The following is an 11,222-nucleotide window of genomic DNA, read 5'->3' as shown; positions in this document are numbered from 1 at the left end:
CCCAGGGCTGCAGCCCCGACAGGGTCCAGGCTGGAGCAGCCAGAGGGAGGCCCAGCGCTGTTTGGGGTCAGCCTGGTCTGCTCGCTGGGGGCCAGTCTGGTCCAGGCACGCTGCTCAGGAGGGCTGGGCCTGACTGTGTGTGTGTGTGTGTGTGTGTGTGTGCGCGCACGCGTGTGAACGCCTCATACCTCTGTGTGGAGCCAGCCTCCTGTATGTGCCAGGCAGGACTGTGGGGGCAGGTGTGCAAAGCAGGCCCAGCTGGGCAAAGGGAGGACGCTTCCTCTGCACTGGCCACTGGATGTGAGTGCAGCCAACGGGGGGACAAGTCAGTGTCAGTCCAGCTGGCCCCCGGTGCCTACCTGACCCTCTGAGGTTGTGTGAGAATGGCCTTGGGGCCAGCCTGGGCTGGGGTTGGGACAAAGGCTGGCCGCAGTCACGATCAGGTATGAGGACCGGAGGGCCTCCTGTCTGGCAGTGGGACGACCTGGATTTGGAGAAGGAACTTTGTCACCTGGTTGGTGAAGGCAGGGTAAAGATGACAGCGATGTAGCAACAACAGTATCAGCAGCAGCTACCGTTTATTACCGAGAGCCACCTCGCGCGCTGGGCACAGGGCTCAGCATGTCACCAACGAGCCCAGGAGGTGGTGCTGTGACGGCGCCTGTCCTTCAGATAAAGGCCCCGGCTCCACGATGGGAGGTCACAGAGGAGGCAGGGGCAGAACTGGGGCCCAGCTTGGTGCTCTGTGTCTGCAGGACCTGGCTGGGTCCACGTCCCTTGAAGCTGAGGCGCATGTGCTGACCCTCGGGCTGCTCAGGGCCGCCACTCGGATCCTGACTGGCCAGGTGAGCAGGCCCTTTGTGGGCTGGGCCTGTGCGGCAGGGGCCCTCCCCTGGGTTACCCTGACCTTCAGGGAACACACGCTGGCCCTTATCTGGAACGTGGGCAGGTGGGGGGCCTGCAGCCCCAGCCCAGGGCTCCGCCCACTGCAAGGACTCAGGCCTCTGTTCACTTTCGTGTCCATTGCACCCGTCCCGTCCCCCTCCTGCAGGCAGGCCAGGCGGGAGGGCGGAGACAGCCCAGCAGCAGTGTGGGGCCTCTCTGTCCATCAAGGGGCACTTGGGGCCCTGGTCACAGACCTCCTCCAGTGCTGTCCTGGGCACCAGTGGCTCATGTCCGGGCAGCAGGGCAGTCTGGAGTCTCTGGCTGGGTCAGATGCTGAACACAGGCTCCTGGGTGGCCCTGCCCGGGTCCTGGGTCTTGGTTGAAGGCTAGTGCCCCGGTCAACCTTGGGTCCTTCTTCAGCCTGGTCATCGGGCCTCAGGGCAAGGTGCTCCCAAGGCCCCATGGCACCAAGGCTTGGGCCAGCCTGGGCCTCCTGTCCGCCGGCGGCATGGCTGTCCCAGACCCGGGCCGTGCTGGTGGCAGACGTGACGGGCTCTGCTTAGCGGCGGGAGCTGTCCAGCAGCACGAAGAGCAGCCCCAGCAGCGTGAGCGGCGCGAAGATGAGCAGCAGGCCCAGCAACTCGAGGGCCAGCAGGCCCAGCAGCGCCAGGCGGCGGGCGCAGGGCCCCCGTTCCCGCAGGGCCCAGAGCCGGGAGCCCAGGCAGGGCGGGCAGGGCAGGAAGGGCAGGCAGCCTCGGCTGCCCGCAGGCCCCGGCAGGAAGCGCAGCTGGTAGCGGTGCTCTAGGGAGGCCCAGGGCCCGGAGCCCCGGCGGGGGGGCACGGGGAGGGCAGCGGGCGCAGGGCGCTGGGGCCCATCGGCCTGTAGCAGCTCCTCCTGCAGCCGGCAGATCGCCCACTCGAGCATGGGTGTTTTCTGGCGACACAGAGGGCAGCACACCCGGCCCAGGTCAGCACTGGGGGTTGCACCCAGCAGCCGGTGCAGGCAGCCCGCACACAGGCCGTGGCCGCAGTTCAGCAGGGCGAGGCGGTGCTCCCCGGGCCCGTAGGGCTCTGTGCAGATGGGGCACTCCTCCTCCTCCCGCTCCTCCTCCTCGTCCTCTGTGGGCCCGGCCCAGGGGCGGGCCGTGGCTGCGGCCCCCAGCAGGGCTTCACCGTCCGGAGTCCTGGGACCCTGGGGGCTCCCAAGGGCCCCGCTGTCCGACCCATCATCTACCAGCACTTGGCGCAGTGGGTCCAGGCGCTCAGGGCCCAGGGAGGCCAAAGGCGGACTGGTGAGCCAAGAGCTGAGGTCAGCAGGGCCATAAGTGGGGGCCCCAGGGCACAGTTCAGGGGCGGTGACTCCAGGGCAGGGGTCGGGACGGGTGGGTGGGGACCCCAGGGCGGCGACGGGGGAGGCTGGGGCTGTGAAGGTCAGTGTGGCCCTCTGGGGCTGGGGCACGGCCTGGCACTGACCTGGCAGCAACTGTCACCTCCTCGTGGCTCCAGGCCCTACTCAGAGTAAACTTCACTCGGGCCCCAATAGCCGTGCCAGCTCCGGGCAGCTCCTGGGCCCAGCGTACCGTCCCGTCCCCAAGAGGGTCTGCCAGGCCCAGCCGCAGCGATCCCTGTGTCAGCCAGCTGTAATCTAGGCGGTGGCGCTGTGGGCAGGCCAGCCTAACTCCTCCAGCAGGAATTCCACTCCCGGGGCGGGGACACCACACACACGTCCCTCCCCCACCGGCCTGGGCCACGCCCCTCCCCTCCCGCCCGAGGCCGCGCCCCCTCCCTCCCAGGGCCCTGGGCTGCTCTGCCCTGGGCTGGGAGGGGATGGTCGATGCCAGCCTTGCCGGGTGACTCTCCAGGCCTCCCCCTACTGGGCCGTCAGGGCCAGGGCAGAGCTTGTACAAGGTGGGCAAACAGCTGGCACCCACCGCGTGAGAATCGGGCACCGAGGTGTGGGGCTGAGCAACGGTGCCCTCGTGCCCAGCAGGGCGGGCTATTCCATCGGGACGAGCTGTGGGCCCACCCACCACCTGAGAAGCACGACGGCACAAGGAAGAGCAGGTAAGAAGCGGCCACCCAGAGCCCATCCTTTATTGCTCAGGCTGTAAGGTGGGGGCTGCCTGGGGGTCTCCTCCTGCTGCTTGGGGACTGTGCAGGAAGGAGAGCTGACCGTCCTCCCAGCTGGGACTGGACAGGGAGAGAGGTAACAGTGGCCTCCAGAGAGCAGCAGTCAGAGTGGCTGCGGCCAACGGCGGGACGGCTCCTCAGGCCCACGTCTCAGTCTGGAAACGCAGGGTCCGCTGGAGCCTGGCGAGGTAGGCGGCCGCGGCGGGGCCGGAGAGCCCGCCCTCCTCCTGGAAGATGGACGTCAGGGCGTCCGACACATCAGCTGGCATGTACTTGGCGTTGCTGGAGGGAGAGGCAGGCTAGGGCTCAGCACGGGCGGAGTCCCCAGGGGGCTGGCCCCCCGCCACGACCTGCGCCCGGGCTCACCCCGCCAGGTAGAAGTGAGCGCCCCGGAGATCCAGCAGCCCCCACACCAGCGGCCCGAGCTCCTGGAGCCGGTGCTGCACGTACACCTTCTGCTCCTGCAGGGCGGGGCGAGGCGGTGAGTCTGCGCCCCCCGCGTCCCTCCCCGCCCCCCCCACACCCACCTGCTCCCGGGAGAAGGCCGTGACGAGAGTCAGGCAGCCCCGTGTCTGCAGCTCCGTCCACTCGGCCTCCCAGTAGAAGTCCTGGTCCCGCTGGCGGCAGCCAAAGAACAAGACGTTTCCTGGGGAAGCGCGGGGGACTTGAGCCAGGACTTGGGCCCTCGAGGTTCAGCCCGGCCGCCACCCCACCCGAGACTCTGTGCTCACCGGTCTCACCCTGGGCCACTCGCTCCTGGATGGCTGCTCGGAAGGGGGCCACACCAGTGCCCGGCCCCACCATGATCACAGGCGTGTCTGGTGTCTTTGGGAACGTCAGGCCCCCAGACCGCACCCACAGGGGCACCCGCACAGGTCCTATCGCGGGAGGGAGGCGGCGTGAAGCAGCTCGGAGGCCCAGGGCCCTAGCCCAGGACTGGCTGTGGTGCACGTGGGGGAACGGGGCCCTGCGCACAGCCCCCCGCCCCAGAGAGCCAGGGTCACCTTGCCCGGGGTCCAGAGACGCCAGCCAGTTGGAGCAGAGGCCCCGGCGGGGCTCCTTGAGGCGTGTCTGGTACTGCACCACTGCCACGAGAATCTGCAGCCTGGAGGGGTGGGCCTGGGGGAGGGGACAGTGGGTACCCTGCCCTGCTTCAGGCTCCAGCCACTTCCCCCGGCTGGTCCCGGTGGCCGGTGAGGGTTGGAGGAGGCCCAGAGCCCTCACGCAGGGCCCCGCTGCCCACCCTGGTGGCCCCAGGCCCGGCTATCCCGAGGCCGGCCCCTCACCAGCAGAGAAGAGGCAATGGAGAAGGCCCGCGGCCGGATCAGGGGAATGAGGTCCAACAGGTAGTCCGGGGGGATGGCGCCAGCCGTGTGTGGGAAGTCGCACAGCACCTGGCAGAGACAGCCTCAGGAGGGCTGCGGCTGGACGGCCACAACCGCCCGCCCGCCCACCCGCCCCTGCCCGCACCTCCAGGACCGTCCTGCGGGGCCGGGTGCAGTACTCGCACAGATCCTCCTGGCCCTGGGCCGAGCTGAGCTCCAGCAGCTTCTCCCGCTCCAGCTCATGGCAGGAGAGGCAGGCCAAGAGCTCGAAGAAGGAGCGGCGGGGGACACTGGAGATGTCCAGGTACTGGGACACGAGGCGCTGAATGGAGCAGGGCTGGGGCAGCCGCGCAGGGCAGGGGACACCTGCAGTGGGGAACGGGAGGCTGGGGGTGGCTGGGGACGCGGGGTGGGGGCAGCCCGGGGGCTGGGGACACAGAAGAGGGCACAGCGCACAGGTGGCAGCAGCGGCGGCTGGGGCTTACCCAGCTCCCGGGGCTGCAGCGTGAAGTGCTGGTCAGGGTCCAGGCCCAGCACCTGGCAGAACTGCTGGACGTGGCTGGCCGTGTTCTCGGGCTGGATCAGCACCACGTCGCCGGCCACAAAGCTGTGGGGGACACCCAGGGCTCTGGGGAAACTTCAGAGGAAGGAAGGAAGCAAGCGGCCAGGGAGGGCTGGGGGCGTCCTTGGTCCCCCCTCCCTGGCCGCCGTCTCTCTTCTCTGCCCCGCTGAGTGCCCGCTTTGGAAGAGGACCTGCTGAACCCCAGACCACGGTCCCCCCTGCTGCAGCCGCGCCCTCCACGGGTCCCCAGGATCAACCCTCACCTGACCCCAGAGCCCGTGATGTCGAACTCAATCAGCCGAACATCCTGGAAGTGTGAGGGGCCGGTGACCCTCTGATTGGTGACCATGGGTGCCAGGAAGGGCTGTAGCTCTGAAGGGGGTCCCTGAGGGTCTGTCCCGGTCACACACAGCTCCTCAGAGCACGTGCTGGGGACTTCCTGGAGGAACTTCAGGGTGAACTTGGAGGGCCAACTGTGAAGGGGGAAGACACTTGTTGGACCACTGGCCAGCCTGGATGAGCGGCCAAGGGAGGCCCGTGGCCAGGCCAGGCCTGCTGCACCTGCAGGCACCGCCCCAAGGCCACACTTACGGGACTCCGGGCGGGGTCAGGCTGAGGTCAAGGGGCAAAGGGTGCGGCCCCAGCACCTTCTCCCACAGGTCGTGCAGCCAGGGGTCGATGGTGGCGTCGGGCCTGCAGAGAGCACGTACATGCTGGCCTGGGGACCCTGCTCCCGGCTGGGCCTGCAGGAGGGTCCCCCCCCCGCAACTCACCCCAGCTCGTGCTGGTCATCGCCCAGGCACACGGGCAGGAGGGCGCTGCCCCCGAGCTGCAGCAGCCGTCGGTGCAGCTTCTTGGCCACAAAGTTGAACCTACGGAGAGACGGAGGCTGGCGCTGACCCGGGCCCCAGGCGGGGGCAGGAGGGAAGCACCCAGCTGGCTGCGCAGGGCGGAGGGTCCCAAGTCTTCCTGGGGTCACTTCGCTGCTCCCTGAAGGGCAGCTCCTCGCGGGGCCACTGTCAACGGAAGGGTCTCTCACCCCTCCTGTGGGCGTGCCCACGAGCAGGCACCGATGTCTACGTGCCGCACTGAACAAAACCCCCGAGCCCCCGTAGGCGGGGACAACTATGCCGCCCATTTCCTGTCCTTTTCACCGCGACGGCAGGCCTCACGCTGCGTCCGGCTCCGGAGGTGTCTGTACCCGGTGACCCTGCCCTCAGTTCCTGTGCTGCACAGTTACCGGTTTTAACATTGCGGGAACCTAGCGCCATGCATACCCTTGAACACAAAGCCCTCTGTACTTCCCCAAGAAATAACGCAAAGCAATAGCGTTCTCTGCTTACGTTGTGAAAACGTTGAAAGAAAAAAAAGCAGAGGCAGGCAGTCACATGGCCACGTCCAGGGAAGTGCTGGCTTCAGGGCGGCTCCCAGGGGCTGGGGACTTTTGTGCCCGCCACCTGTCTGCAGCTCACTGTTCTGTGTGCTCTTCGTAAGCCCAAATGTCTCACGAAAGGCTTTTTATAAAAGTGGGCGAAGAGCCAGGTAGGCCTTTGTTGCCCTGCGTCACACGGTGACAGATGATGCTGGCTCAGACCTTGGACGTCCGGCTCCAAACATCACCTCCTGCCCTGGAAGGTGCCTTGGGCGTGGCCCCAGCCTGGCCCCCACCTTGCTGCCCTGCCCACTTCCTGCATGGATCTTGCCTGCCCTCCGAGCCCTGGGGTCTCTGGCCACAGAGGAAGTGCCCGTCAGGGAGTATCTGTGGGACGAGGACGCATGGCCAGGGCCACGTCCCAAAGTGGGAGCCCTGGGGGCTGGGTCACCCAGCCCTCTGCCAGGACACCTTATGCTTGACCCCAAAGACAGTCCCTGTGGGCCAGCAGCCTGCCCGCCCTTACTCACTTGGCGTAAGATGAGTCCCCAAGGCCCAGGACAGCAAAGTCCATCTGACAGAGGGACGTCGATGGCAGGTTCCTCCGGAAGATGAACCTCCAGAAGTTCTACAGCAGGAGAGACCGAGCCCAAGTCCGTCTCCTTCCCTGATCACAGGGTCACTCACCGGGCAGCCCGTGCAGGAGCACATCCCGTCCCACGCCCTGCCCTGGCCTCCCTGCAGGCTGACAGAGTGCTTTAAACAAAGCTCCCCTTCACCTTTGGCCACTGGTGACCTGAGCCCTGAGACACTGCCCTCTGGGTACGGTCCAGGCTTCGCCTCACAGCCCACCTCCCTTCTGCTTTGTACCTGGCCAGACAGAGGCCCCCTGGGGTGGAGGGGTCCTGGGCCTGTCGGGGCACAATTCTGCCTACTGGCCCTGGACCGCTCCCTGAACTTCTCAAGACTTTCCTGCATGGGCCACCGCTGGGGACCACGCCTGCTCTGCCTCCTGAGACCCCCTGCTCATTCCTGCTTAGACCTTGTCTCAGGCAGGCTGTGGAGCCCCCCAGGGCGCTTCCTGAGAATGGGTCCAGAGAAGATGCAATTCCCACGGCTTATGTCTGAAAATGCCTGGCCTCCCCTCACACTGACTGGTAGACAACAGGGCACACTTCAGATGAAATCATCTTCCCCAAGAGCCCGAAGCTTTGCTCTGAGCTGGTCCAACTGGGTGATCGCTGCTGAGAAGCCAGCGCCCCTCTGTGCCCTGATCTGTCCCCCGCCAGACACCTGGGCACTCTCTGTGCCCAACAGCTGAAACCCACATGAGACGTGTGTCAGTGGGAGCCCTGTTCACACCCCACGGGCCCTTCCTCGGCACATGGCGGGCTCGCGGGCTGGAGACTCGTCCTTCAGTCTTGTTGCTTTTCTTGGTAATTCCCTCACCACTCTTCCCGTTTCGAGGCTACTGGAATAATCTCGGAATTCTAATATTATCTTTCTTGTTTCCTATCTTCTTGTTACATTCTCTCGGAGAATTTCTCAATGTTATCTTCTGATCTGGTATCATTTTAAGCAGTGTTTCCTCATCCGTAGCTCTCCCCCGGTTTTGCGTTTCTGTCCCAAGGGTGCCAAGCTCGCCCTTCTCGCAGACGGAACCCTGGCTGCTCTGCCTCGGCTCCTCCGGGCTCTGCTTGTGCTTCTCTTGGCCACTGTCCTTCACGGGGGTCTTTCCTCGAGCGCGTGGTCATTCTTTCTGCTCTATGTGTACTTAAGAATCTGATAGAGGGGGCTTCCCTGGTGGCGCAATGGTTAAGAATCCACCTGCCAGGGCTTCCCTGGTGGCACAGTGGTTGAGAATCCGCCTGCCAATGCAGGGGACACGGATCAAGCCCTGGTCCGGGAAGATCCCACATGCCGCAGAGCGATGAAGCCCGTGCGCCCCAACTACTGAGCCTGCACTCTAGAGCCCGCGTGCCACAACTACTGAAGCCCGCGAGCCACAACTACTGAAGCCCGTGCTCCACAACAAGAGGAGCCACCGCAAGGAGAAGCCCGCGCACCGCAATGAAGAGTAGCCCCTGCTCGACACAACTAGAGAAAGCCCGCGCGCAGCAACGGAGACCCAATGCAGCCAAAAAATAAACAAATAAATAAATAAATTTATTAAATTTTTATAATAATTAAATAAATTTATTAAAAAAAAAAAAAAAGCTGATAGAAAACCCCAAGTTCGCGCCTGTCACCAGTGGGGCAAGGCCCTGGCTGCCTGGGAGGGCACACCTGGCCAGTGTCCTCAGAGGACCGTGACAAGGAGGCTGGGGTCTTCCCGTTAAGTGCGCAGCCGGTCCCCGGGCCCCTGGTCTGAGCCGCTCAAAGAAGCCTCCAGTCTATGTTGGGAGGGCCCCATTCTGACCACTTCCGTAGGGTGTCCATTCCGGCACTCTGCCCTCCTTTATCCACCCTCATCCCAGTGTGACTGTCACCACCTTCATGCTGTTGGATTCCAACGTGAAGTCTGCACCTCTGCCAGCTGACCTGATGGAGGTCTTCATGGCCTCCCCCGCCCCACCCTGCGTCTCTGGCATCCACCATCCTCCTGCCTTTGATCTCCCAGACTTGCCTCCTCTCCCATGCGTGCTCCTGTGTGGGCCCTCCCACAGCAACCCCACTCCAGCCCAGTTCTTCCACCTTCTGCCTCCTTTCCCCCACCAACATTTAAACAGGCCTGGGTTTCTCCATCTCATGAGTATCCTCTTTCTAATCCCTTAGCCCCACTCACAGCAGTAAGCTTTTTTGAATTGTTTAGCGTACAGACGTTCTTCAAAGCTTCTCTCCCCGAGATCACCAGCAGTCCCCTTGCTGACAAACCCCAGCAATGCCTCTCAGGCCTTATCCTACTTCATTTCCCTGCAGCTTTGAGTGCCGGAGACCATCCTCTGGAAACAGTCAACTCTCTGCCCTTGACCTTGGAGACGGTGTGCTCCCTCTTCCTGCTGCTGGGGCCACTTTCCCGCCCCTCACAGGCTCTTCTCCACCTTCCACGCCCTTCGTGCTTAGGGCAGCTGCCCTGGGGGAGGGAGGTGCTCCCTTCCTCTCGCCTCCACGTTTTGGTCATTGTGACATCCACCTCCACCCAGGATCCTCACCAGAGCTCCAGACCAGCTGCGCGTCTCCGCTTGGATGATGTCCAGGCACCTCACCCTCCCTATTCTCTTGCTTCTGTGCCTGGAACCACCATCCATCCTACCTGAGCCCAAATTCCTGTCTTGATTCCATCTTCTTTCTCATCTTTGAGATATGATTACACATTCGATCAACTCTACCTTAACATCTCTGGAGTGGGTCCAATTTCCTCTACTCTGCCACCATCCTGGCTCAAGCCACCAGGCTCTTGGCTGCGCTCTGCTCCCCCACCATGGTCCCTGCTCTCCTGCAGACTGTTCCCCCTGCAGACAAGTGCTAGTTTTGCTAGAATACGAACGTGACCACGTCATCCCATGGGTTCCATGGCCCTTGTTTCAAGTCCATCTGCCTCCCTGTGACTGCTGGGCTTCTTGGGATCCGACCTGGCTGCCTGCCCCTTTCTCCTCTCCAACCTCGACCATCCTGAGCTGCTTTCTGCTCATCCCAGAGGCTGGGCTGTTTTTCTCCTCTGCAGAGGCTGCTCCCTCTTTCCTGGGGCCTGGCTAGCCCTCACTTATCCTTTAGGACTTAGCCTATACTCCTTTCCCCCAGAAAGCTCTCCCTGAACTCCCAGAATGAACTAGATAGCCCTTATTAATGCTCCCATAACATTTGGCACTTTCCCTGGAAGCATGCACTTCCTGGCATTGTAACTACCCATTCAACTCTTTTGCTTTTGCTATATTTTGAGCTCCGAAAGGGTAGAAATGTGACTACTGGGGTCATAGCTAGATTCCCAGCACTAGATTATGCTTGGAATACAGTGTGTGCTCAAAAGATAGTCAAAGAACCAAAGAGTGTTCCCTGAAGGTCAGTTTTGAAATACACACAAGACCCATAACAGATTTATATATAGTCCTGGAAAAACATGAAAAGCTAAAGTGGTAGCCTGTGAAGAGTTTACTAAGGAGGACAACCAGAGCCCCCAGCTCCACCTAAAGATCTCCTCCCAAATCCACGGCTGACGTGCAGCAGATATAGTAGGGCAACTATTTATTGTGCTTCTCAAGACTTTCCAGGCAATGAAAATGGGGTGAGGGCCGAAGGCAGGGATCTGAGCTCCTAAGCACAGTAAGCCACTTCAGGTCAGCCTTACCTTCATGTTGTCCGGGGGCTCTCCTTGGCCTGTAGTTGCACAAACAAATATCACCAGGGGCTCATTTATCAGATTCACCTCAACAAAAAGACACACATGTAAGGCCTCGGGCTGTAATGACCAGGCATCCTCCCAGCAGCCTGGCTCCGTCTCCTTCACTCAGAGAGATGGGGCAAAGGTACTTAGCACCCGCGAACGGCTGGCCTGCCTTCTCTCTTTCAGGCTCCACCCTCCTACCTCACCGCCTCCTCCAGGTGCTAAGCTGGCCGCTGTTCCCGAGCTTTCTCGGCCCCTAAATCTGCCGTAACGGAAGGGCCCGCTCTCAGACAAAACGCGGCGCCCTAGGGTCGAGGGCTCTGGGGGCCGGCACCCCAAGCCTGCTGGGTCTCCCCGCCGAGGCCCAGGGAGCCCTCACCACGGGGTAGGAGTCCAGGGCCTGCACCCGGCAGCCGAGCTCCCTGCGCCAGGCCTCGCGGCTCAGCCTCTCCGACACATCTTGGGCTGTGCCCGTCTGGCTGCCGAAGAGCACCAGAAGCCGCGTGTTCGGCATCGGCGTGCGCCGCGGGTACCCCTGCATTCAGAAACTGGACCGGCAGGCAGCTCCCGCTGGCCCTGGCGGCCGGGATCGGCTCGGACTTCCGACTTCCGGCGTCGGCCGGAAGT

General features: G+C 63.2%; 2 protein-coding genes across 4 annotated transcripts; both read right to left on the bottom strand.

Annotated features, from left to right (window-relative positions):
- Positions 1-561: 561 nt before the first annotated feature.
- Positions 562-2,978, bottom strand: LOC132367552 (uncharacterized). Its single transcript, XM_059926116.1, has 2 exons — positions 2,359-2,978; positions 562-2,174 (listed from the first exon to the last, which is right to left on the bottom strand). The coding sequence occupies exons 1-2, from the start codon at positions 2,973-2,975 to the stop codon at positions 1,445-1,447; spliced, it is 1,347 nt and encodes a 448-aa protein (XP_059782099.1). The 5' UTR covers positions 2,976-2,978; the 3' UTR covers positions 562-1,444.
- Positions 2,951-11,190, bottom strand: NDOR1 (NADPH dependent diflavin oxidoreductase 1). 3 transcript variants are annotated; one of them, XM_059926113.1, is made up of 14 exons: positions 10,975-11,190; positions 10,560-10,637; positions 6,805-6,902; positions 5,676-5,774; positions 5,494-5,595; positions 5,166-5,375; positions 4,826-4,977; positions 4,486-4,706; positions 4,302-4,409; positions 4,020-4,134; positions 3,747-3,893; positions 3,543-3,661; positions 3,382-3,476; positions 2,951-3,297 (listed from the first exon to the last, which is right to left on the bottom strand). In XM_059926113.1, exons 1-14 carry the CDS (start codon positions 11,134-11,136, stop codon positions 3,153-3,155), a joined length of 1,851 nt encoding a protein of 616 aa, XP_059782096.1. In that variant the 5' UTR covers positions 11,137-11,190; the 3' UTR covers positions 2,951-3,152. The 3 variants fall into 3 exon arrangements, with proteins under 3 accessions (XP_059782096.1, XP_059782098.1, XP_059782095.1); XM_059926115.1 differs by having other exon boundaries at positions 4,826-4,947; XM_059926112.1 differs by having other exon boundaries at positions 3,382-3,661; positions 4,826-4,947.
- Between the last annotated feature and the right edge of the window lie 32 nt (positions 11,191-11,222).

The sequence above is a fragment of the Balaenoptera ricei genome, chromosome 6 (assembly GCF_028023285.1).
Source record: "Balaenoptera ricei isolate mBalRic1 chromosome 6, mBalRic1.hap2, whole genome shotgun sequence".
Classification (NCBI taxonomy): domain Eukaryota; kingdom Metazoa; phylum Chordata; class Mammalia; order Artiodactyla; family Balaenopteridae; genus Balaenoptera; species Balaenoptera ricei.
Note: the sequence above shows the minus strand (reverse complement) of the source record. Positions and strands in the feature narration are given on the sequence as shown.